At 38.2% G+C, this 27518-nt stretch overlaps 1 protein-coding gene across 5 annotated transcripts in view; it reads left to right on the top strand.

Moving 5' to 3' along the window:
- CTNND2 (catenin delta 2) overlaps window positions 1-27518 on the top strand; it is a 639750-nt gene that overhangs the window by 228854 nt on the left and 383378 nt on the right. For all 5 annotated transcript variants that reach the window (XM_054284533.1, XM_054284531.1, XM_054284535.1 and 2 more), the window contains one exon: window positions 20565-20677. In XM_054284533.1, coding sequence (XP_054140508.1) covers window positions 20565-20677 — 113 coding nt within the window. The remainder of the gene's footprint in view (window positions 1-20564; window positions 20678-27518) is intronic.

Here is a 27518-nt window from a genome sequence, read left to right as displayed (position 1 = left end):
TGCTACATTCTTGAAGAGTTCTCTGAGTTAGGGGTGTAATTTTCTTGTCTGATATTATATATTGAACTGTTTGTTGTTTTTCATTAGGAATCATGTGTCTGAAATTATTTTATAATGAAATTCTGAGTTCTTTTTGAGTTACTGAAATGGTTGGAAATTACATATTTGGCTGTGGTAAATGCAGCATTAGATGTAGGTGGACTCATTTACTCCTAAACAGGAATGCGTGTACAAATAGCACCTGCATCCATCTAAAAAGGATTTATTTTGTCTATATATGCATGAAGATTAAAGCTTCTGATTTTCTTTTTCCAAACAAAATGTGATTTATTTGCTATTTTGTTTATTTTAAGATTTCAGGTATTATTGACTCATACTATTAGCGCCCTGCTATCAGTTTTGCATGCTTAAAATCTATGACATTATTTGACTGTCAGTATCTCATTACACTGCTTCCTTCTGTAGTGTGTTCAGGGGCTTCCACTCAGAAAGTCTGGGAGCAATAATCTCAACTGTTTTCCTACTCTTATTTTTTGTTCTTTGGCATCAGTGTTATAATGCCTTAAAATGAAAATAAGCTTGGATAAATGGATAAAGGCAGTGCCTGGACACTTGTTAATAACTGCTTTGGGTTAGGAAGTCATACAAGTAAGGGTGGCTGTGGCATAGCTGCAGGGTAGAGCTGCAGGATAAAGAAACTGCCTGCTTGGCTGTGACCTCCAGATAGACTCTGGATATCTGTTTACACAAGCTCTAAAATGCCTTATGATTGGGCTTTTATTGCACATGGGCCTCCTAATGTAATCTTTTAACATTTTTAAGACAGGAAAGAGACAGAACCTAAGTTTTATTCAGTACTGGCTTTTGTAAAACAGCTGTCCATATAATCAGTGAAATTCCTATTTGGACATAGGTGCATTTTCCAAGCTCTTACACAGCCTCCCTGTGTGGGTTGCTGTCTTTCCTTCCTTTAAAAATTTACTGTTAATATTCATGGAATGCTTTAAAAGAATAATTAGCCATTTTGTTATTTGGATGGAGAAGTCAGATGCAGATTTGGGACAGTCACCGTTGGGACTTGGCATTTTATGATTGATTTTTCTGAGTGGCAAAGTAGGCTTATTAAAAAACCTCAAACATGTTCTTCCATCTAAAAATCAGTATATTTGAAAGGGAATCTGGAAAAAAGAAATTATATACAAGCATTGTGAACAGATTGAAAGTTTTTCTGGGAATGGGAGGCCCAGTCATTACTGTTTGGCAGCACTGTCCTTATTGTTTCAGAATAGCTTTGTGCATGACATACTATTCTTTTTTATATATAAAGGAATTAATTTTTATTATGATTTTTGTCATTCACCTCATACTGATTTTAGTTGAAGTTTTGAAGCATGCACTAGTGAGGCACAATGGAGCTTTGAAAAACAGTATTAAAAAATTAGTTTGAGAACTAATTAAAAAAATCAGTTTACAAACAAAATCAATTTGGCTCAGTTTACCAATACATGAGCAGGATTCAGAAACAGCTTGTTGGCTGAGCTCAACAGCAGGAGAAGCTGTAGTCGATCAGTTCTGCCCTCTTCAGCAGGTGTAATAGCATTTGATGGAAATTGCAGTACATGGTTTCAGGGGACATGTGGATAATGTGTCCAGATGATAGCAACATCAACAAAGTATAGAAAAAAACACGGGCAGATGTTTGGCTTATTCTGTCTACATGGTTACACGTTCTTAAATTCACTGTAATGGAGTTTATCTACTGTCGTGTTGTGGTTTGCCCTCTTACAAAGAAGGATTTTATGGCAGGCTGCTAATCTTGCAAAACAGTTCACCTGTTGCAGCAGACATCCATATTTTGCAGCCTTAGCTGCAGGATTTTTTACCTTTTTTTTTTCCCCCTACCCTTTCTTTCCAAATATACTGAAGTGCTAGGTTTAACTACAGTGGGATGAATTGCTTTATGGTTTTGACATACAACAGGGTATTCTTGCAGTGTGACTGGATACTTCAGACCTTCACAGGCAGAAGAAGATAAATTGCACACTTTTCAAATGTCCCCCTTAGGAAAAAAAAAAAGCCTTTAGGTTTATCTAACTGAATAACTTTTACTTTTGATTTTTATCTTCTGCTCTGTGTGTGCCAGAAGTATGTCTACTAAAATTACTGAAATAGAATGTTGACTCAACTTGATCTATGGAATATAAAATGTATCAATAATTACTGAAAATATTTAGACAGATGTTTAACTTATGAGTCATTGTTCTTCAGATCCATTGATGTATAATTAAAAGTGGTGGTGTATCCAGCTGTTCTATCATCAGGTCCTGTTGGCATGGGTAGGGCATCCTCTGTCTATTATCTGTTCCTGTCTCTTTTCATTCCCACTACTAGAACTCCTTAAAATTCTAAATCAACACAGCTTGCAAATTTAAATTCAGTGCATTGTAAGATTAATTCAAAAAATGTATTAAACTATAATTTTGAAGCTGATGTGAACATTTAAAGGAAAGGGAGTTTATCTGCTATTCATTTAATGCAGCACAAAATTAACATCTGAATCAAACAGCAAAATTTTAGTAAATAAGATGCAGCATTTATTATGAGGCCTCATTATTCCATATGCATGATAATATTTTCAAAGTGTAATTTTTTTCTTCTTCCTAAGCTGCTCAAAATGTTTCCCCCTGTTTTTCAACAAGGCATTGTGTGTTGATGTTTGTAATTAGATCATTTGCATACAGTCACTGTCATTAGAAAGTTAACATTTTCAGTGGTTGCAGTTGTTTGAGTTATCCAAAGCTTTCTCATTTAGAAATATTTGAAATTTTAATTTAGGTCACATAGTTTTTGTGCTATCCATTATTTGGAGTGTTATTTCTCACATGACTGCTTCTCAAGCTTAAGCTTGTTTCAATGTAAATAATTCTGTAGTTTCCATTTTAGTGGAATTCTAAGTGTAGAGTATTTTCTTTTAGGGAACACATAGTTGCAAGATATTTATGTGAGGCGCTGTATCCAGAGCCATGTGTACTCAATTGCTATGGAGACACCTGTCATCCTGTCTTCCTAGGAAAGTGATAGTCCAGCCTGGCACCAAACATGCCCAAAGCAGTGGTGTGCAGAAAATTCGCTGGCAGGTACAAAACCTGTGTCACTGGCTTGAGAGATGTGTTCTGTAAATGCAGGAAAGGAAGGTGAAATCCTACAATAACCAAACCCTATGCACTTTGGCTTACCTCCAGGAGGTTATGTTCCCCTCTGTCCAGTCCTGACCATAATCCAGTTGCCAAACTTTAGTTAGGATTGTCTGTAGAGACTGTACCCTATGCAAGTACTGGATCCAAAAGGGCTCCTTGCACATCTCCTGTATCAAACATGAGCTGGAGGAACAAAAGGAAGAAACTGTCTGCAGTGTCTGTGAAACTGCTTAAAAGGAAGGAAACTGATTTATAAGGCTTTAATTTTCAAAGTCCTCCTCTTTAAGTGGTATTACACTGTTGGAGGACTGCTCTTCCAAAAAAAGACATGAAAAGTGGTTAGAGGCACTTTATATTCCAATGATGCTGTCAAAGACATCCCAAACATTGTTGCAAGGTCTCTGCCCACTTTTCATGAATGTATTCAAGGGAGGGTATGGTGTATTTCTCTCTCTCTCTCTCTTTCTGGCTGTTCTCTGCAGTGGATATGAGCCAGAGAAATGTCTTTCCTGGTCAATGCAGTCTCTTGTTTGAGGAAATGAAGTAAAGTGCATCCCATTAAATTATTTCTTTCATTCTAATTTCAGTGACTTTGCTTTTGGAAAGGAAACACACTTTGCCAGCCATGAAATAAAAAAAACCCAGTCTGTACTAAATAGAAATCAAGCTTTAGGGATGGGAAAGTAACACAATAATAAGAAAGCTTCAGCAGAGGTGAAATTTGGTTCAAAATCCTGATTTTGGTACACTAAATATATACTTTCCCTTTTTAAGACAGAGAGAAACTTGGTGTATAAATTTTTAGCACTTGCTAAATCAGTTTGATGTCACATTTTGCTTGTCACATGATTGGATAATGTAAAATACAGAAGGAATAGACAACAGAACAGGTCCAGAAAATTAAGTAGCTTTTCTTTTATTCTTACAGTTTAGCATTGCAAATGTTTCTGGTACTTGTGTATTCCAGTCTGGTGAGACTCTCCTCGAAAGGGTCTGAATCCAAGGAGCCAGACTTACTGAGCAAAGAGGCTTCTCAGGACTGTATCCAGTGCAGCCATCAGACTAGGGGAAGTTAGTGTTTTGCATGGCACAGGCTATTGTTTAAATTAGAGTGTCTGGGAGATGAGAGGAATAAACTTTGTAAGGTAAGACAAGTTGAACTGTCTATGATCAAATCAGAAAATAAAACAATATTCTCCCATATTGATATAATCTGATATCTTACCCATTCCTAGCCCTCAGGCACACTAAGAAGAAGCTACACCTCTCACTCTGATTAGACGGAGAAAAATTCTAGAAGATCTCTCTTTTACTGCAGAAGTGTTCTGAGAGGGAGAGTAATTTTGATGGCACAAAAAGAATTTACCTAGTACAGTGTGCCTGACAACTGTCCGGTCAAATTTTGCTGCTTCTGAGCTGATGTGTTTGCCTCAGTAACCTTGATAAGGTTGGTATCAGACAGGGCTGTGCCCAGTAACTCCAGGCACCAGGACACGCTGGGAGCTACAAGTGGCTTTGCCATAAAAAGCTCCGAGGGGTCCTAGTGGACATCAAGTTGAGCATGAGACAGAAATATGCCCTTGTGACAAAGAGGGTAACCAGTGTTCTTGGCTGCCTTAGGTGGATGAGTGTGGCCAGCAGGCCAAGGTGATCTTTCTCCTCCTCTCAGCACTGGTAAGGCCACACCTCAACACTGGGTCCAGTTCTGGGCTTTTTAGTTCAAGACAGATACAGACATATTGGAGGGAGTCCAGCAAAGAGCCACTTAAGATGATGAAGGGGACATCTCTCCTTTGAGGAAAGGCTGAGGGCTGAGACTGTCCAGCCTGGAGTAAAGAAGGCTTGAGGAAGGAAGTAATCAATATGTACAAACACCTGAACAGAAGGTGCAAAGAAGAGGGAGTCAGATTCTTTTCAGTGGTGCCCAGGGACAGGACCAGAGCCAGTGGACACAAACTGAAACACCGAAGGTGCTGTATGTGTTGAGTTTGTGAGGGTCCCTAGGACGAGGTGAGAGATGAGGAATCTGACTCCATGTTCTCAGAAGACCGATTTGATATGATTTGATATGATATGATATGATATTAAAGAATGCTATACTAAAACTATACTAAAGAAAGAGAAGGATATAGACAGAAGGTTTAACAAGAATGATAATGAAAACTCATGACTGACTCCTCAGAATCTGACACAGCTGATGGTGATTGGTCATTAAATAAAAACATTTCCTATGAAACCAATCAAACATTGACCAGTTGGTAAACAATGTCCAAACCACATTCCAAAGCAGCAAACACAGGGGAAGAGAATCAGATAATTATTATTTACATTTGTCTCTGAGGCTTCTCAACTCCCATGAGAAGAGATCCTGGCAAAGGGATTTTTCAGAAAATATGATGGTGACACTGTGTGAACACCAGGAGACGCACCATTACTGGGAGAGTGACTGAACATTGGAACAAGTTGCCCAGAGAGATTGTAGGTTCTTCTTCCTTAGAAATATTCAAAAGCTACCTGGACATGGTCCTGGACAGCTTGCTCAGCGTGGCCCTCTGTGAGTTGGACAAGGAGGCTTCCAGAGGCCCCTGCCTACCTCCACACTTCTGTGATCCTTTAAAGGTGCCTGCCATGCGTGGTTAGGGCATATGTCTGATGCTTTACATCCTGGCTTGTGAGCAGGCTGGGGATTGGAAACAGACAGAGTAATCTTGCATCTTAGTTCTGTCGTGTAAGCAGAGATTGCAGTTCCAGATTCTCATTATTTCAGGCTAGCGAAGACCATTCAGAAGTGTCACATCGCATCTCATTTCTGTCTTTGAGATGTTTGGCTCTGCAAATCATATGGCTTTGATGGGTAATCCCAACACATACACAGTTCTGAGATGCTTAAAAATCCAGCTAAAACTTTGGTACCACAGGTTTGGTATTTCTAATTTGTGAGGCAGAAACAAGGTTCCCCTTGTGCTGCTTCAATTCATAGCAAGTACATATCTCTACTTCCCCTCAGCCATGGAATGGCCAGAAATCCATCTGTTGTACAGTCAAAGTGTTCCTGGAGGGCAGGAGAGCCAAATGCTTTCTGCCCATCCCAGATCTGCTCCCACATACCAGCAAAGCTGGGCATTCCATCCACCACATCACATGGGCTTGGACCTCAGCAGCTCTCACCAGCCACAAAGAGAGGTTCTCAGGCTGCGTGGTGCTGCTGGGCCCTCGGTCCCTCCCAGCATGTGCAATCAGCTTCACTCTTGTCCCTGGTTTCTCAGAATGCCTTGTCCAGGGAGGTGAGAGGGAGCTCTGCTGGAGGGGTGATTCTCATTCCCTCCCTCCCAGACCAGTTTGAAATGACTTTCCTGTTGCTGTCATGGAAACAGTGCCTGGAGTCACAGAAGAAGGGATATGTGTGGCATTCAGCTGCTGCCAGGTGTGGGGAGGAGAGAGGCCTCATTTTACCCAGTCCAAATTCCCACTGGGGGAAGAGATGTCAGATTTAAGATGAGGAGGCAGGGTAAGGAACTGTATGGCTCTAAACAGCAGCCTGGAAACCATGTCTGGAAATTAATTTGAATTGCCTCTCTGCCATTAAATTCACTTAAAACACTGAGTTTAAAATTTTGCATGCATGGCTTGTTTCCATTTACTTTGCCTTTCCTTTTCAATTCTGTGACATCATGAACATTTTTTTTTCCTAAACAGGGAGTTGCAACTCCTCCCTGCTTAGTCTGCATTTGAAATCAGGGGCTTTAGTGTTATGTGTTGTTTGAGACAGGTCTTGGACTTGTTAACAACACTGCTAGAAGGTTCCTAGCAGGAACCCAGTTCCACATGGATAGATGCAGTTTTGATGACTGTGCTTTGCTGTAATAAAGACTTAAATTTCAGGTGACTTTCACAATACTATCAATGAAATATTCTGATTGAAGTCATACAACAAATTTATTCATTCATTATTTCTACTCATTCTCTCTTCCCTCTTTTTTTTCCTCTGGATCAATGACAGTAACAATGATTTTTATGGCTCTCTTATTTTTTAATTGTTTCATAGGAATAATTTTGATATTCCTTCTGTAAAGAGCATCCCTGTAGAGATGCTTCTTTTTTTTTGTCTACTGACAGTTTCCTTGACATCATTTTGGTGGCACCTGAGTAGTCTTTGAATTGAAATCTGTGCTGTAATTGTGGAAGCAGCACAGTTGTCTTAGTGAGGCATGGTAATTCTGGAGTGCAGTGAGTGTTGCTTGTGTGTTTGATCTCCCAGAGGCATAGCCACAAATCCAGTCCAGTATATTTAACTGTTCTGTTCTATTGATTGCTTTACTTACAATGAGTAGTACAAATCTGGAATCTTTCTGACTGGTTGTTTGAGAACTCAGCAGTAAAATCTTTTTAGTGTTTTTTTTTTTTTTGGAAAGAATAGCCTGGATTCCTGATCTGGATGTTTTAAGGATGAAAATCTATTCTTCTGTAGAAAAACCTGATACATTATGTTTTCTGGTATCTGTTTGGTGGCAGTAAATGTATGTTTCACTAGCAAGAACAGCCATTGTTGGTTGGATGAACTGTCTTCACTGATGACATAAAGTAAATACTGACTAAAGAGTAAGAGCAGGGCCATAATATGTGATACTGTCTTCTAATACTCAAAAGCCTCCTCTTTTCAGATTTCCATGACCCAGTGAAGTTATGATGTACTTAGTAACCATCAAAAGCATGCCTGTTACATAAAGACTCATTTTCTTTCATCTGTTTTCAAGTCAGTAGAGTGTTCCTAGGTCAAAATTAGAGCTATGAGAGAAATCTCATGGTGCCTGCTATGGACCTAGGTGAGGAAGAAGAGGTGGGTCAAATCTTTGCTTGCAAGAGGCCTCAGGCTCTGGTTCTCAAGAGGGAATTCAGCCATTCTGGGAAAACAGCACAATGGTGCATAACAATCTGGGATATTTCCAGAATGTGTTTGGAACAGCTCCTTCATGTCATTGTGGATGGACCAGCTAGGAGCAGTGCTCTCCTGGGCTGAATGTTTACCAGTAAGGACCTGTTGGAAGATAAAAATGTCAACAGCAGCTGCAGAGACTGTAAGAGCATAGAGGCCAAGGACTTGAGGAGGACAAGTGATCAAATAAGGACCTGAACTTCAGAAAAGCAGATTTCAACTCAGTCAGGGAACTTCTAAGAAGGATCCAATGGGAACCTGTCTTGGATGGCAAAGAAGCTCAGGAATGTTGGGAGATTTCCCAGTGCAGCTGCCTCTTGAAGTACAAAAGAGCAGTCTATCCCCCTAAGCAGGAAAAGGAGCAGACATAAAAAGAAATCAGTTGGAAAGGCACCAAGCTACCAAAAGAGCTCAAATGAGAAAAGGAGCACTGGAGCAGTGCAAAAGGGGACAAGCTTCCACAGATGAATAGAGAGGTACTGCTTCAGTGTACAGAGATGCAATTAGGAAGGCAAAAGCTCAGCTGGAGCTCAAAGCAGCAAGAGATAATAAGAATAACTTAAGAGTTTCTGCAGGTATGTTAGCAAGTAGGAGTACAAGAAAGATACAGCTCTGCAGCTGCCAAGGGCCAGTGAGTCAATCAAAAATGGCACAGAAAAGGCTGAGGCACTCGGCCTCTCTTCTTGGGTAACATCAGGCCCCAGAACTCTGTGTCAAAAAGAAGCAGCAAAGCAAATGGCAAACCACTGATAATACAGAAGGGTCAAGTGTTGTTGCCCTTCAGCCCCACTGTCCTCCATAACTTTTTATTGTTGCCTAACTTTGTTGACCTGTTGCTCGTTCTTTATTTCAAGTCATTCCATATGTATTAAACAGTGGAACGTGGCACCAGAACTTCACTGGTGGACACCTTCAGTTGGGAGAATTTACCATTTATTTCCTCATTTGACTTCCTGTTTAAGAAAAACTTATCCACGCAGAAGCCTTCCAGATAACTTGTTCATGTTTATGTTAGGGGCACGAATTCTCTTCTGTGTTACAGACTGATAATTTTTCCAGTAAGACTATCTGGCTTGCTGGTCTATAGTCTTCTAGATCCCTCTGAAACTGGCCTTACATTCAATGTCTTATAATTTTAAGCTGTGTATTTCTTAGTTTCTTAGAACTACTGAGCAAATACCATCTGATCTTCAGTTTGCTACAGGTTGTTTTGTCAGTTTGTTTCATGACCTATTCACTTCAATTTTGGGCAGATCCTCTGATAAGACTCCCTCAGTGATTTCTTAGCACAAGAATTTCCCATAAAATAGAAAAAATCTCCATGAGGGATTCATTTGGTTTCTCTTCAGTGAGCCCTTTTGTATCCTCACCAGTGGTTTTGCAGACTCTCCAGGCAGATTCTTGCTCCTGATGCATTTGGAGAAATATTTGCTGGTTGCTTTGATGCTTTTGGCTATTTGTCCTTTAAAACCAAATTGTGTTGTCTTGTATTCTTATGTTTAACCTGTCAACATTTACACTATTGTATTTTCTTCACTTGAAGATGATTTCAACTTTCAGAAAAAGGACTTTTTTTGGTAACAGCTTCCTTTGCCCTTACTAACCTTCTGTGTCTTGACCTTTTCTTGATACACTGCCTTGATTCTGTATATTCATCGTACACTTCCAACAATTATTTTCCCTGCTCTCTATAAATACTTTACTTTTAACTTTGGGCAAAATTTTTGATATTTTTTTCTTAAATTTTTCTCTTTTTATGTGGTTCCTAACTGGCAGATGCTCTGCTTTCTGTAGGGATGTTGGATTCAAAGACAGAATGATCACTAAGGTTGGCTTCTCAGCTGCAAGATGTGAAACTATCTTGCTTGACCAAGTCAAGAATTTAATCTTTTCCTGTGGGCATCCCAAGCATCTATGTATGATATTATCTAAAATTCAGCTTATGTGCCACCTTTTCATGTTACTTTATTTTGGTTTTTGTACCAAGTGTTGGGGTAATTGAAGACTCTCAGAACTATTGCATTTTGTACCCATCTTTCAAACTACATCTCTGCCAACTCAGTACTGCGTCAACCCATATGTCAACTCATAAAAAGAATTTTTATTCAGTGAGATGGTTTCTTTTACTGGTTCTAAGCTCTTTCCCTACCTATCATTGCCCATACTACAAATGTTACCCTGAAGTACATGTTCCTTACCTATTTGTTTTCAAACAGGTGATTTGAAGCCTGTAATTTCATCATGGAAACGTTTTTGCTTTGTTGAAAAGATGAGCTATTCATACCAGAAATTAGAAGAATAAGATCATAATGATACTTCTTAAAACTAACATTTTCATTACTAATTGCTTTTTTCTTTCATAAGGAACAATATGAATCTGTTGGGAATTTCATGGAACTGTGGTATTTCCGTAGGGTAGCCAGAAAAGGAATGAATTGCCTAATTATTTTACTAGTTCTCTTCTTTGTAATAAAAGATATAATAAAAGAGGAAATATTCAAAAGCTATTAAAGTTAACTGCTACTGCCATAGAATCATCTGTGAAGAAAATGTGCAAATCTCAAGGGTTTGCAGTCCTGGAGTTCAAATTTTTTTTAGCCCATGCTGGAATTTTTTTTCTTTAGCACTTAATAGTACTTAGTAGCAGAAATAAATTAATTATTTGACTAATCAATATACTGTCAGCCAGAATACTAGAATTTTTGTTTATGAACATCTCTGTATTTGAGCTGAATTTACAATTTTGATGTAATCCTTTATTTATCTGAAAGTGCATCCACATTAAGTTAGTGCAGCTAACTGCATGTCTCAAGTGTGCAGAAAATCAAGCTTCTAAGTTGTTAGTCTCAAGACAAGAAAAAAAAACCTATAGGTATTCATTTGCATGTACTAGGTTGTCTTAAAAAAAAGAGGCCCATCTTGCTTTGTTAGATAACTTTTGAATCTCTTAGTAACTTGCTAATGACCAGCTTTTTAATAGCTACTCCTGGAAATATTCAGATCTAGTATCCTAATTAATTCATAAATTCAGGGATTATTGCAAATTATGGAGTGTGTTCTTGGACATGCTGTACTTACAGTCTATATCTCAAGTTGCGCCAAGGGAGATACAGGCTAGAATTAAGGAGGAAGTTTTTCACAGAAAGAGTGGTCAAATACTGGAATCATCTACCCAGGGAGGTGGTGGAGTCACCATCCCTCGATGTGTTTAAAAAAAGACTGGATGTGGCACTTGATGCCATGATCTAGTTGAGGTGTTAGAACATGGGTTGGACTCGATGATCTTAAAGGTCTCTTCCAACCTAGAAATTCTGTGATTCTGTATCTGTGTTGAGAAATAAGTTTTTCTTATAAGATGAGGAAAATCAAAAGAAAAAATTATTCACCAGAATAATTTCCTCAATTCAAGTAGGAGAAGAGAAAGAGAATAGTTGGCTGCTCATTTAGACCATTTTGGACAAGTGTAAAGCTACTAATTTATCGTGCTGGTTCTCCATCTGTTCCCAGTGCCTAGGATGATGTGCATTCTCTGGGAGGGAGAACTAGTTCAGAGGCATATAGATGGGGAACTGGAGAAGTCCATGAATAAAATGATGTAGAAGACTTCAGATCTCCAAGCACGTAGACAGACTGGTCAAGAAGTTGTGTGTGTCACTGGTGTGCACATGTGTTGGTGTGTGCTCTGACAGCTCTGCAGCTATTGCTGGCATCTTGGCACATTGCCCAACAGAGCACAGATCTAATCAGATAAGAAAGGGAAAGTAGTACCTGAGGATGTTGTCAGAACCAAAAAAGGCTTTCTTAGTGCTTAAATGTCTAGGACATTTTTAGAAGTTTCACGTTTTGTGATCATGTCATTCAACTTCCTTTCCACATGTCTTTAAACTATATACAAATATATGTATAATTAAGCATCTTCCATCTTAATAAAATGACTCTGCAGATATGTACTGGAAAATCAAGGTAAAAATACATCAGTCCACAGTTTTGTCTTTTATATTAGATTTGCTGAAAATCTAAAGTCAGGCTTCAAGAGCTGCTACTGTAAATGGAATTACCCTTTTCCACTTAGACATATGCTTGGACAGCTGAGAAGTAAATGAGAATTACAAGCTCTGGCCAGTGTAAGACTGAAGAGTCAGGGTCTGTTACTAACCTGCAGCCCTGCTTCTCTTGCTCTCCTTGGTGAAGGCCTACCACTTTGATGAGGTTTGCTCTCACATTGAGCTTTATGAATAATAACAGTAAGCCCCAAAGCAGGTCAAAGCTAGGTAAGGTAGAAAGTCAATTTTATCTTACATCCTCCTTAAATTGCTGCTGCAGAGGGTGGAGAAGCACAGCACTTACATTAGAAAGCTCATAGCAGTCCTAATCCTGTCCTAACACTCTAAAGTTTTTACTTAGAGTTTATTGCTTTATGGATAGAAGTAGTTTGCATGGGAGGAAGTGGAATAGCACAGCAATCATGGTGGGTGATGAACCATTGGGAGTGTTGGCAAGGGATGTAAAAACTAATGAGAAGAAGAAAAGAGTTAGCTTAAAGACTGAAGCTGAACATAAAACAGAGAAGAAAAAATGGAATAAAAAAGGACCATTTGAAATTTTAAAAACTTTGGTGATTATGTTGGAAAAGAAATAATGCAATTTGCCTAGGAACAGAAGTCCAGGCAGTTGGGCAGTGTGCCTTCAGAGTGCAAGGCCTGCCTGCAATTCACAGAGGAACAGGGCAGTATGCCTAGAGAGCTAAAACAATGCCATGGAATGCAATTGTCACCCTATTTGTATGGGAATCCTAAACATAGAAAATAAAATAGGGCCTTATTTCTATAAAAGTTGTTAAAGGCATAAAAGGGACTTCTTTGAAGTAATCCTACATGAAAATGAAGGAATAGTTTATTTTTAAACACTGTAATCAGCCAAACTAGTTCTTTATCCCATAAATAATCCATATGCATAATAGCCTAGATGCCATGCTAATCTCTTGTAAAGAAGCGTGGGATGACTGAAACAGTCAAATCAGGTGAAGGAATAAGCCAGAGAAATTCAGGCTGATAAAATACAAGCATTTACATCAAGTGAAATATGTCTGTATGTAATCATCATGTTCGGGGAGTTTGGTAACCTCTGATCTAATCAATAACCATGGTATAAAGACTTGAAAAAAAATATTCAGAGCTCATCAGTTCTAGGATCATGGAGGAAATAGGTTAAAAGAGACTCTGGAGGTCTGTTCCAAGCAAGTCTAGCTTCAGTGTTAGATCAGATGTGGAGATGGATTTTGAAATCTCCAAGAATGGCAATTCTATGTGTACCAGTGTTTCACCTGTTCCAATGTTTCACGACCCTTAATTTTTTGTTTGGTTTTGGATTATTTTTTAATTACTGTTTTTGTGGCTTGTGTTTGTTCTTTTACCTCTTGTTCAGTTAGAATTTACTTCATTGCAGCTTGTCGCTGTTGCCTGTGTCTCCTTGCTGCGTATGTCTGGCAAGAGCCTGGTGATGTGTTCACTATAATTGCCTTAAAGAGGTGAAAGTCTGTGACAACCAAGCTACAGGCTGGGGGCAGAGCATCTGGAAAGCTGCCCAGCAGAGAAGGACCTGGGGTTGTTGAACATGAGCCAGCTTGTGCCCAGGTGGCCAAGAAGTCAAATGGCATCCTGGCCTGTGCTAGCAATAGTGTGGTCAGCAGGAGCAGGGCAGTGATTGTCCTCATGTACTCAGCACTGGTGAGGGCACACCTCAAATCCTCTGTTCAGTTCTGGGCCACTCCCTGCAAGAATGACTTTGAGGGGCTGTAGTGTGTCCAGAGGAGGGCAGCAGAACTGGTCAGGGGCCTGGAGGGGCATTTGTATGAGGAGTGGCTGAGGGAGCTGGGGTTGTTTAGCCTGGAGAAAAGGATACTCAGGGGTGACCTTGTTGCTCTCTACAAGTGCCTGACAGGAGGGAGTCACCTCACCAGTCTCTTCTGGTATCAGAAGTCATCAGTCTCTTCTTCCAGGCAGCCAGTGAGAGGACAAGGGCACAACAGTGTCAAACTGTGCCAGGGCAGGTTAAGATTGGGCATCAGAATTATTTTTTTCTCTGACAGGGTTGTTAAGCATTGGAACAGAGTCATCCCTGGAAGTGTTCAAGAAACGACTGGATGTGTAACTTAGTTCTGTGGTCTAGTTGACAGGGCAGTATTTGGTCAAAGCTTGGACTTTTAATCTTGGAGGTCTTTTCCAGCCTTGGAGATTCTATAAAATACATCCTCCCTAGATGGTTTCTTCTCCATGCTAAACAAACCAAATTCCTCCACTTTCTGTTTGTACAATGTCTGCTTTAATCTTCTGATCATTTTTGTGGTCCTCTGGTGATCTTGCTTCAAAATCTTGTCATGTCTTGTCCTGGTGGCCCAAAGCCAACGACTGTACTCGAGATGCGGCTGAAGGAGCAGCAAATAAAAGGGAATAATTAGTTCCATTGTTTCCTTGTTCTGCTAGGGGCTCTCTTGTTAGTGCAGTGCAATGAGTGGTTGGCCATTGTCACCACAGGAATGTCCTGCTAAGTCATAACTTTGTGTCTGCCACACCCCCAGGTCCTTCCTGGGGAGATGCTGTACTGTTACATGGCATTCCATCCTCTCTGCAGGACTGTTTGTTTTTCTTTTCTCAGCTTCATGACACTCTTGTTGGCTTATTCTTCCAGCTTGTCAGAGTTCCTCTGAATTGTAGTCCTGCCCTCCAGTGTATGAATTGCTTCCTTCAGGTTAGTTACCTGGAAACTTGGACTTCCTTATAGGTGCAGTCATCTCTCCACTAAGATTCTGCAAGAACGTACATACCCACCACTGAGTGTCTGAATCTGCTGCCTCTCTGCTTACATAATTACCTTTCTGTGAGCTTTTTCCATCACCCTCATGTTATTCAGTATAATGGAAGCATGAAACAATCCAGTGAAAAAGGGTAAGAGCAGAACAAATGAAAATGCAGTCTGGCAATGGAGAGTGTAGAAAATGTGAAAGGTATTGATTGGTACATTCTAAAGCCCAGTTTTGAAGCTTTTGAACAACATTTGGTGTCAGATGTTTAGGGGCATTGCTAGTGGTATTTTTTTCCTGTTTTGAAAGCATGAAGACACTCTGTTTTCCTTCTATTTACAGGATGGGTTGTCAGGTCTGGTTTATGTCTGATGATATCTGTCCCTATATTTCTGCCAAGTTAGACTTTCCTGGATTTTGCTCTTTTCCTTAGGAAGTACGTGCTCCAGTTTTTGCTGCTCATGTGCGGTTGGTACTGTAGGTTAAAAATAGTTTGTTGCCAACATGGCTCTGAGTAGTGGCATTCAGTGGAATGTACAGATGTGGAGTATATGGAATTGGGCATGATGCTATAGGATGTGCCTAGGAATATTCACATATTTGTGGTGTTAATTGAGGTAAGCTTTTTCTTGTTTAACAGGTTACAAAAGGGTAGAGCCAATGCTGTACACTTTTACCGCCTGTGTACTTTTTGAAGTTCTGTGGTTTCTAACGTATTCCTCTGATAGGAATGACTTCAATCCCAGAGACAATTTATTTGTTTGTGTAGCTGTAATCAGGTTTCCAGTATTCATCTCACCAGGGATTCCCACCCTGGATTATCAGTGCTGTTATTTGTCTGTATTTCAAGATTCAAATGATCACCAGTGCCCCAATTAGGTTTTGTATAGCATATTTGGCTAGACACTTCTCCTTTTTTAATGTCATGACCTAAAGATTCTTAGGAACCCAGTAATTTTGCAAGGCTCTTGTGCCTAAATTTAGATTTTTTAAGGTTTTTTTTGTTGTTGTTGTTTTAGCTGCTTTTTACTGTCACTACTGATTTTGCTGTGTCTTTTGCTTAGCAGTGGTACACATCTCTTTGTGGAAGGATTGAAGGATTACTTTAAGATTGTAAAGGACAAAGTAAAATGAGATCAACTCCAAATACCACCTAAATTTCTTTTGCCCTATTTTACGCTTCCTAACATTCAAATGGGTCTATACAGTAGAAGGCCCATCAGATGTAAAGCATAAAATACAACAAAATACCCTCTGGTTTGTGTGCCCTAAGCTCAGGAGTTCCTAACTTGTCCAAAGGCTGTGAAGATTTCCTTCTTGCTTGTTCATTGTTTGAATCACTGTGAAATGTTATGACCTGGCTCAAGTCTTATATTGTGCTTGAAGCTTTGGTGGCTGCAGAGGATAGATAAAATACAAAACTCATGCTGACAATGAAAGTACATTGAATTGCCATCTATGGAATAATGAATTATTTTTACAAAATAAACCCCACCATGTTTGTGGACAAATACCATTTTTAAAACATAAATTGCTTCAGGTCCTAGCCTGAATAAATACTTTGTATCACTTCAAAACAATTTGATAAGGTTATCATGAAGTTCCTCCCTTTCCAAGTTGCTCTCTTGAGTGATTTCTCTGGATTACTCTCATCATTATCTCTGATCGCTGGTGGCTTCCCGCTCCCACACCCCCTCCTGGTGCCAAGTGCCAGGACTGCCATGCTGGTCACTGTGCTTTGTAGTGCCTTTGTGTGGGCACTTGCTTTGGCATTATTGCCCTTTGCAGCACAGTCCTTGAGGCTGCTCTTGACATGTTATTATGTAAATTGATTTTGATGTTGCATTGTGGTTTCTGCTGTTCTTCATTCTGCAATTGTCTTGACAACAGATTTGCATAATCAGTGAGTAGGAATTTGTTTTTAATTTTGATGTTCTGATTAGCTTGATTCAGAGAAATAATAGAAAGTTGTGAAGATAACACAACGTGGCATGAACTGGTGAGAGTGATTGTAAACACAACAAATAATACAAATGATGGAGTCAGGTTCAGTGATTATTTTTATAAAATGTAAGCAAATGCTATTTCTGGTTTCTGTCTACTTGCACCATGACAGCTGATTGAAATCTAAACATATGGATTTATTCAAATATTAGTCACTCTCACTGCTTCCCAGGCAAAGACAAGGAAGCTTATTAATTTGTTTTCTGCCAGGATTTCTTGATATGGAGGGAAAACAGATTTGCAAATCATACTTGAAGAATTCTTCTTTCCTGTTGTCAGTCCAAAGGCAACCCTGTGGACCTGGACCTTTTTCATGGGCATGAGGGAATACCAAAAAAAACTTCTTATTAAATTCAATTTAGGCGACAATTCGTGAAGTTATAATTGTTTGGCTCAACACATATCCCACCTCCCCACCTTTTGTTTCCTTACTTTCATTTCTAACTTCTGGTGGCACCTGAAAAAAGATAATTAAGTAAGAAATAGTAGCAATTAAAGAGCTAGTAGTGAAGTTCCTGTTCATGTTGTCTAGCCATTTTCATGTGTTAGAAACCCGAGGTTATTTCTTTCTTAAGTTATTTCTTTCTTTGCTTCCTGCTTGAGGAGTGATGTAGATGCAACTGCCCTTTTCTAATCATCTCTGCAGGGCAGGACTTAAATTATGTGGGCAGTGAAACCAGAAAACATCAATTTGTACATCTTAAGAAAAGAAAAGTTTCCTCAATAAGGAACCAGGGAGAGAGAAAATGAGAGAAACTCCTTAAACCAATCAATTTAGGGCATTTGCTGGAGTAGCACTTTGTGTAATAGGACTGAAAGAGATTTAGTGGAGGATGAGTCATGAAATACACTAGGAAATGAAAGAAAGATGGAAGGCAGAAGAGAACAGAAAGCTGTAAGTAGGAAAAAAAAGACAGAGTGAAGAGTAGAAAAGTATATTTTAGAGACTAGAATAATGAGAAAAAAATCTTCTGGGGACAAAGTAATCATAGCTAAAGGGTATTTGTTTAGAAAATGCAGAAGTTTCTGGAAATGTTGTCAATCAGAGTAATTAACTGAAGGAATAGAAAGCATAGAAAAGTATAAGAAGGCATACAATCCAGAGAGCTTAAGAAAGGAAAAAATTGGCAGAATAATACTTACTTTTGAAGTATTTCTGTAAAATAGGATTGAGGCATTTCTGTATTTAGTTGACTTGGGATAGCATGGACAAAAGGGAGAAACTAGAGAACCATTGTTTACACCCCTACTAGACTTAAAGAACACAAGGAGCTGAACTTTTTTGTCTAGGCAAAGGCAAGTGAACAGCATGGCGAGTGAGGAGCATTTGTTCCTGAGTTCTTGGTGCTTAACATTTCTCAGCAGCATTGAGGGGACAGCTGCACCTCCTCACTGGGCAGGTAAGGCAGTGCCTGTGCTGAGCCATGGCAAAGAGCACTCCTCACCTGCCTCACCTGGGATGGTGAGAGCTGAAGTGGCTGGGTGAAAATCTATGCTACGCACCTCAATATGCATTGTTGAGATAGACTCAAGTGGCTTAAAAAATGCAATGGCGCAGAATAGCTGTTAAAGTTCTGCTTGTATTTTGAAAGTAAACATAATGCTCAGTTAGATTTTCTTGGGTATTTTATACTATCATAATTTCTCTAGGCTTACACACTTTGATTTAAGCATGCTGGCATGGCAAATGCTGTACCACTTTGATTTTTCATTCTTCAACAATTTAGTAATATTTCTAATACAATCCTTTCTGCATTAAGGGTTTTATTTTATGCAAACAAGATCTGGATTTGAATAATAACTCTTGGAAAGCCAATAAACTGTCTCTTCAGCTTTTTAGGCAATTGATTCTTCCAGGTGAAGGAAATGCTCTCTGTGAAAGAGGCATATATGAAATAGATGATTATTGTCAGGTGATTTTTTTAATTGTATCTTCAGACAACAGTGAAAAAGGTGTTGCTGTACACTACAAAAATGTGCATAGAATATTATTAACTATTGATTACTACAGCAGTGTTGACATTTAATGAACAGTGATGTTTTAGTCTTTACACCAATCTGACTTTCAGTGGTATTCTTGTACTCTGTATAGATTTCTTTGGAGTAATAAATTCAGACTTAAGGAGGCTTTGTCACATAGTCAGTGGCCATTTAAGTATTCACTGACTATTTCATGCTGAATATTCCCTATGTAGATGCCCCCCTTTACTCATAGTGCAGGGCAGAAATTATTCTGTGACAATAGCAAGAGAAACAAAGGGGAGTGATCCAGCTGGATTAAGCAGAATGATGATCAGTCAGTTCCTTCTTACATTTCAGTTATCATTTGCCTCATTTCAGAGATTTCAAAAATGTAAGGCCTTTATTTACCCTTGATTACTTGGTCAGAAGTTTTAGGTAGAACTTAGAATGAGCGCTTACAAATCCTACTCTATTTCTGTCATTTCTTCCTTTCTCTCAGATATTAAGTCCTTCAGTGTCCCTTGGTGGGCATAAATCATGACTCCAGTAATTTCCAGTGCTGTTCTGCCCAGCAGGACTTTGCTGGGGAATTATTCAAGGGACTCCCTCCCACACCTCTGCATTACATGGGCGCCATTTTGGAAAAAAATAGAGGGAGAAAGAGATAGAAGATTTGTGTGGATAAGGGAATTATTTAAGAAATGGATTCTCAAGATATTTCTCCTTGAGCCTTCAACAAACCGAAATAAAAGGGGCAGGAGAGATGTTTTTTATTTACCTGTGAAGATGATGCAATGTTCAAAATGAATGGGCAGCAACACTTGACAATTTTACAAGAACCATGACTCCCTAAAGGTATTTAATTTTTTTATTTGAAAAAAATAGTGCTACAGTATGTGAGGAATGTAGCCCTTTGAGAAATGGTGGAGATTTTAATGACATTGGTTTTTCCTTTTTTTTTTTTTTTTTTTAATAAAAATGAATCTTTTGTGTATAAAAAAAGCCACTTTATAAGTACCTTTATAAGCTCCGTGGATAAATCTTTTCTGGTAGGACTGGTTTGGTTTCCTTGATAGAATAAAAGAAAATAAATTAAATTAGTGGTAGGAATTTAAGCACAACTTTTGCCCTAAACTACTTGAGCTTCCCTTCTGCCCATCATTAACTGCAGAAATTAAGCTGCGCTCAGACCATATCAGCACACTTTCCATTTAGTTTATTTCACTGGTGTATACTGTGATGGTTATCTTTTTAAGTGTAAGTGCAAAAATCTTAAATTTGATTATCCACAGAACTTAGCTTAGAACTTATCTTTTTTTTATCAGTAACACAAATTGTATTTAATTTTGATCACACTAAGGTCAGTTTGCTAAGAACTCTGTGTTACTGAGAGATCTGCATGAATATGTAAGTTAAATTATTTAATATATTTAGAATTTCCTTTCCTGATAAACAGTCTTATTCTATGGCATACATTGTTAGAATAAATGAAGGAACAAGTAGGTGTCACCACAAAAATGTGAACTTTGAATGTGTTAAAAAAAGAAAAAAGAAAACTTTTTTATAAGATATTAAGCTAATAATTCTTGCACAAATTTCATTTTTATGCGCTGAAATTCCTTCTTAATCTTGAGAAATCAAAGCAAATTGTTTAAATTATTTTTTTCAGGAACTGCAGTTTGAGAGACTGACTCGAGAACTTGAGGCTGAACGTCAGATTGTGGCAAGCCAGCTGGAGAGATGTAAGCTGGGATCAGAAACTGGAAGCATGAGCAGCATTAGGTAATGTACAAATTGTTGATATATTTATAATTAGTAAACTTTGTTGCTGTTATGAATCATCACCAAGAACAAGTTTGATTTTTTTTTTTCTTGTAAAAATAATATACACTAGGGAGCATGAGATTTTAGTGGAGTTTGAAAATTTGCATTATGACCTGCTTTTTAAAAGGAAAATTTCTTGCAATTTTGTATCTTTTTTGTTCAGTAATAAAATAGTAGTCTTATTTGGAATTCATTGATTTGCTGGAGCTTGAATGGATTATCAGCAATTTATTTCCACCACCAATACTGCTGTAATTTTCAGCTGAAGACTTTTAGCTTCCTACTTGCAGATACTGATAAGTTTTGTGAACCTGCCTAACCACAATTTTATTATTCAAGGTATTAAAAGGTTTGGAATTAATTATGTAAAGCTGCTGACCTGTCTTCAAAATGTCAGGTCTATCTTATATCTTCATGAGGAGATATAAGTCCCTCTCTTTGTTTAAATATTGGTTTACTTGAAGAAATTCTTCTGGTACATTGTTTGGAGGATGACAAATTTATTTAAGAAATTGTAACAAAAGGAAACTGGTCTCTTGGTGAATTTCATGGAGGTGAAGACTTTTCATTTTTTAGCTTCTTGATAAGTGTGTTTCTTTGTTTTCTCAGTGAACCTTATAAATGGAAGATGATGGTACTTGAGTTTCAAGAATTGAGGAAAAAATAAGTTGTATAGGCATGTGTTCTTTTTTTTATCAGTGGAAATATGAATAGATAATATTAAATATAACATGGCAAGCTCAATGCGAAATTTTATGTGATAATAGTAGCAAAAATTTACAAAAAACATTGATCACTTCCTCAGTTTAAGCACTTCAAACCACCCCTCAATCAAGTGAAATGAGTGATTTTTCCATAACCATTCAGTAGTATGCCAAAGAAGTAACAAAAATATGGAATGCGAGTTCAATTAAAAATGGCGGAAGTCAGAAGAGTCTTTCACAAATTCAGCAGAAGCTGTATGTGAAGTTGACTTAAATGTATCATTCTTAATAAATCAGGTGAGAATTAACTCCTTAAGATAAACTCTTATTTTATATAATGTCACCATCTAGACTTGTTAACATTAGAGAAAGTTACTTAAAATTATTTAAGCATGGCCTATGTTGGCATGTCAAGTTGGCTTCTCTAGCACTTTAAATTTTAATTTAAAAATGGTTTGACTGCATTTCAAGAAAGTTATCTGAATATGTTTGAGTAATACTGAGGTATGTTTAAATAATGCTGTTATTTTAGGATTATTCCAGTCAGTGGTATGAAGGTTGGGAAATTTCTTGCTGTGCAGGAGATGTTTCCTTGGTGAACCTTTTTCCTATTGATAAATTTATAATTTAGAGTTATCAGTGGTGTCATGGTCAGATGACTTGGAATGAGTTCTGAGACTCCATTTATTCCAGAAATTTAATAATTGTGTTCCTAATCTGTCTGTGAATAACAGAAGAATAACAGAATAGTATAACAGAAGAGATTTTAAGCAAATTCTTGATATCTGTAATCGGTCTTGAGATGTTTTACATGTGCAGTTTATAGCATTTAAAGTAAGTTCATATTAAGAAATACCCAAAATAGTGTTTTGTAGAAAATAACATTGAAAGCTTACAGTTAGATAGCTGTCCTTTGACTTGGCAAGTGATGTAAAGAGGAAATAAATAATAATCTAATATTGTTTTTGCTGGGTTGTTGTTTATCCCATATGTATTAAATTAGTAATCTTCTGTCCAAAAAATTCTAAATCCTCATTAGAGGGGCTTAGAATTAACACAAATACAAAATGCAGTCAGGTATCTTTCTGCCTGCTGTGCTGACTTTCCAGTGGTCATCCAGGTTTGAGAGAGTTTCTTTAGCCTTGTATTCTTTTACATATACTTGATCTGTAGTAATTTTTTTAAGGGATTGGGGACTGTGTTCAATAGGAATTTTGCTAAAAAGGACTTGAGTGCATTCTTTTCAGGAACAGGTACTTGGATGTGAACCAAAGGCAGAATCAGTCGCTCCTGATAAAACTGAATCAAATGCTTAGACCATGAGTTAGGACAAAACTTGTGAACTCCTCCCTTCCCCAGTTTCCCTGTTGGCAGATACTGATCAGTTCATTACTCAGCCTGCTGAGTATCAAAATTTCATGATACATTCCATAAGGAGACAAGTGATGTTCTGTGCTGCTCCATTCCTCTGGCTGAAGTGCTTATTCCTTCTGGGCCAGACCTGTCAGTCTGTCACTCCCTTTGGTATTGGGGGGGGAACTGGATGCCTGCGTATCTTTGGAGTTCTTCAGTCTCTGGTAATTTTAAGCACATAGTAAAGAAATGTACTGTTAGCAAATCCTTAAAACTTTAAGTTACTATTTCATAGTCTTTATCACTGTTTATCACTGTTTTGAGCAGTTTATTTGGGTTTTTGTTGTTTTGGGTTTTTTTTTTTTGAAAAATCCTTAGTGTTCGAACTGAGGAGCATAGCTCAAGCCTAGCCGACTTTTCTTCTTTGAACACAGCGTTTGCAAATTGGTCAGGCAAGAGACTTTTTCTCAACTGAATTTCTACTTACTACTGAAATTGGTAGAAGTGATGTGCCATTTGTTATTGAAAGTCTCTTGAATAGACTGGCATTTGTGCCTGGGTGCCTGAAGCAATATGCTGAAGTTTCTGTATCTTACAAGTAGCAAAAATACAGTCTAATAAATTGAATAGCGTGGAAAACATACCTGCTTTATAAATGCTTTTTTTCAGTAAAGTTATCTCCCTTAGAAATGCCTATGTTATTCACACTTTATTATGAGGAAAATTATATTTTCCTTAGTTAGATACAATTTTTGCAAATTCACTGAAAATAAAAATACACCAAGTCTAATTGATAAACATATAAGACCTTTCATTTCTTCATTGAAGAAATAGCTGGGATGCATTGTGACATGAGCGGACAGCTGCTGCTGTGTTGGTCAAGTAAATAAAATTGCAATTGGAGTTTTCCTTACAGTTGTCAGTGTTTGATTTAATTTAGGCTACTTACTGTGAAGGGGTATATGGTAATCTTTTTAGATATTTAATTTTAAGGATTGTCAAACCAAGTAGCCTCATAAGAGGTGAGGCTGCTGGAACCTCGACCTGCACAGACTGGAGAAATGGGCTGAATGGAACCTTATCAAGTTGAAATTCATAAATGGTTTGCAAATGCATCTGGGATGGAGTACCCCCTTGTTACAGCACAGCCACGGATAGAAAACAGCCTTGCAGGAAAAGACCTTCAGGACCTTGGAGGTCTTTTCCAACCTAAGTGATTGTCTGAATTACTGTGATACTTCGTGATTCTCTGAGTCAGCAGTGTGTCCTTGCAGCAAAGGCCAGCTGCACCTTGGGCTGCAGCAGCAAAAGTGCAGCCAAGAGATCAGGACAAGTGATTCATCCCTTCTGTTTGAAGCTCTTGGGGATGCATCTTGAGTGCCTCATCCAGTTTTGGGAATCCCACTACAGGAAGGACATCAGCATGCTGGAGCAGGTTCTGTGCAGGGCTGCCAGGAAGGCAGGTGGCCAGGGAGCACCTGGGGTGTGAAAAGAGGAAAAGAGGCTGAGGAAACAAGGGATTTTAACTACAAGAGAAGGGTCAGGAGGGTCCAGCTTCTGATTGCAACCAGGTAAAGGAAGGACGTACAAAAGACAGGGCAAGAGTGTTCTCAGAGGTGCATTGGGTAGAATGATAGGTGACAGATGGAAGGTGGAACACAGAACATTCTAATTAGGTGTAAGCTGTTTTTCAAACTGAATTTGGTTAAACATTGTCACAGGTTGCACTGATTCTAGAGTTTCCATCTGTAGAAATAATAAGGACTTTCTGTTCCCACCTAAATTTTCCTGTGTTTTTTATTACTATTTCTTCATAAAACCTGGGAATAGAATTGTATTAGTATTCTAGTATTCTTTTTTTCCCCATAGAATGACAGGCTCCCCATGGAAGTGGTCATAGCATCGAGGCTGCCAGAATGCAAGAAGCATTTAGATAAGTCAGGCACATGGTCAGATTCTTGGGGCTGTCCTGTGCAGTGCCAGGATGATCTTTGTGGGTCCCTTTTGACTCAGGATATTCTATGATTCTTCTATTCAAGTATTTCAGAAAAAATCCCTCTCTTACCTGAACTGGTGAATGTTTTTGCATTTGCCTCTGAATGCGGGTGTTAAAATAAGAATATAGGCATTAAAATAAAGTTGAAAAATATATGGTTAGTATGGATTCTGGAGTAAAACATGAGCCAAAAGACAAAGATGTGTTTGTCATATTATGAGGACAGAACAGGGTTTTTTAACGCAAAGAGTTTGATCAGCAGCCCTGAAGAAAAAACACTGCAGCTTTCAAGTAAAATTTATACACCATCATACATATTGAACATACATTTCATACAAAATAGTTTACCCTGCATTGTGGTTCTTTGTCAACTCAAGATTTATCAGTTAAATGTGTTAAATTGTTTCACATTGATTTGCTTACAGTAATATCTTCAAATGCTACTGGAAAGCTTCTAACTTGAAAACAAAAACTAAAAAATCCTTTTAATTATATGTAAATTAGAAAGCTAACTTTTAAAAAGAAAAAAAAATCAACAATTATTGCAGAGCAGAATTTAAAAGGATCAGTATTTTATCATTAGCTATGGAAATGCCAGTTATAATGATTGTACTTATTTTATAAAAACAAGCCAATAACATGGCCATTTTTACCAGGATTTTAAAAAGTGATGTTCTTTAAAGAGATGGACATTTCACCAGTGGGAAGAGAAGATTTTACTAAACTTTTGTCAGCAAATGCTGTAGCTTAAAATTAATCTCATTCTGTAATGTGTGTTTGCTTAGTAGTTCAGAAGCTGAATAAGCTTTTTTTCACACACTGTTGTTCATCATTGTGGATTGTGTAAAGCTTAACAATTCATACTTGGATGAACTTTTGTTGAATTAATAAAAAAGTTTATCTGAAATAAAATTAAAAATGGCAGTAAAAGCATGAAGGTTTTTGAAAATGCAAGATTGCGAAAATATTCATCACAAATTGTACAAGTCAGAATTAATTAGCTGTGATAAGAGAATATTTTGTAGGGTTTTTATTTGTTGTGTTCCGACCCCCCCCATCCCGAACATGCTAGTAAAAATATGTTGTGGGTTTCAAGGTAGAAGACATTAAAAACATCCTACATTCTTTGCTAGGAAACCTAGTTTTGGTTATAATGCTGTTAAGCCAGAATGAATATGAAATTAGCTGGAAGGAAGCATTCAATTAGAACAAAACAATGGAAAAATGTGCATGAGTTTGTTGTACCAGAAGGTTTTCATGGAAGTGTTTGCATTATTTGAATGAGTCCTTTGCTATCTCTGGAAGGCATGAATCCAAAAAAAATACCTTTAAAAAACATCACTACTGCCAAAAAAACTAAACAAAACAGTGAAACACAGAGGTTTTCTTAAAAAAATTTGAAAAGATGGTATTTTTCTTACATTCAGAATCCTTAAGGAGTTCATTTCTATTATCTCAGAAACAAAGAAACTGAAGCAGCCCTTGTCAGACCATAATTTAGAATGAAAAATGTGGGTTTAATGCTTGCCACTTTTTAAAAGGTTGGTTTGATTTGTTTTGTTGTTTTGATGTTTGTTTGTTTTTTTCCCATGTCAGTTTTCAGCCTAGAGCTTGACTAAGTCATTGAGGGATTCTTCCCCACACCATTCATCTTTTCCAATAATCGACTGAGCTACCACAAAAAATGTTTGTGACTTTGTTGGGTTGCTAGGATTGCTAGCTGATGGTTGATAGTCACTGTGCTAATGTGTGCTCAGCTAAGTAATAGCTGGAATCCTTGTGAAAATAGCTGGAAGCACTTCTGAAAATTGGGCTACTGATTCCCATGCCAAATCACAGCATTTAGGCACTACTCATGATGGGAAGGTGGAGGGGTGGATGCTGATCTCCTCACCCTTGTGAGCAGGGGTAGGGCTCGAAACAACACGAAGCCCTGAGCCAGGGGAGGTTTAAGTTGGACATCAGGAAAAGGTTTTTCACCTGTAGTGTGGTTGGGCACTGGAACAGGCTCCCCAGGGAAGCGGTCACAGCACCAGCCTGAGAGTTCAGGCAGTGTTTGGACAATGCTCTCAGGCACAGGATGTGACTCTTGGGGTGTCCTGCTCTGGGCCTGGAATCGGGAGACTCGATGATCCTTGTGGGTTGCTTCCAACTCAGCAAATTCTGTGTTTCTCTGATTGTCAAATCTTGGAAATCAGAATTTTGTGGAATACAGTAAATTGTCCAGAAGTAGAGTGGGCAGATTCTGCTTGTTGTTGTAACTGTGTACCTAATTTCCTGGCCTAATTTCCTACACAGTTTGACATCAAATTGATGCTCCTGGTGTTGTTTTTGCCACCACAGAGGCAAAGAGTGTTTGAGTCAGAGAAAAGGTCAGGGAAATACTGAGGATAATATTTTCAATGCTTCAGTATCACCTTGTACTTGGTACCTCTTGATCTTTTGATTGTGAGACCTAGAGACCTGAAATGTGATGAACTCTGTATGCTATGAGGCTTGGTCAATAAATTAGTTTGAATCGACCAAGAGAAGAAGATTTGATGAAAATGTCACTCTAGGAAATAAAGTATGGCTGGAACAGTTGGCACAATTAATACTGGTAATGTGCCTACTTAATTATATTCTGAAGAATGACATTTTACTGGATTAAAGTATCAGATTTATGATCTGATCATTCTAAGCAATCTGATTTTAGATCAAGTTTGAGCTTGTTTGTACTCAGTTTATAGTATGTCCAGTGTTGAAG

The sequence above is a fragment of the Melozone crissalis genome, unplaced genomic scaffold (genome assembly GCF_028551555.1).
Source record: "Melozone crissalis strain CALT ecotype California unplaced genomic scaffold, PUWL_Pcris_2 ptg000042l_1, whole genome shotgun sequence".
NCBI classification, from domain to species: domain Eukaryota; kingdom Metazoa; phylum Chordata; class Aves; order Passeriformes; family Passerellidae; genus Melozone; species Melozone crissalis.
Note: the sequence above shows the minus strand (reverse complement) of the source record. Positions and strands in the feature narration are given on the sequence as shown.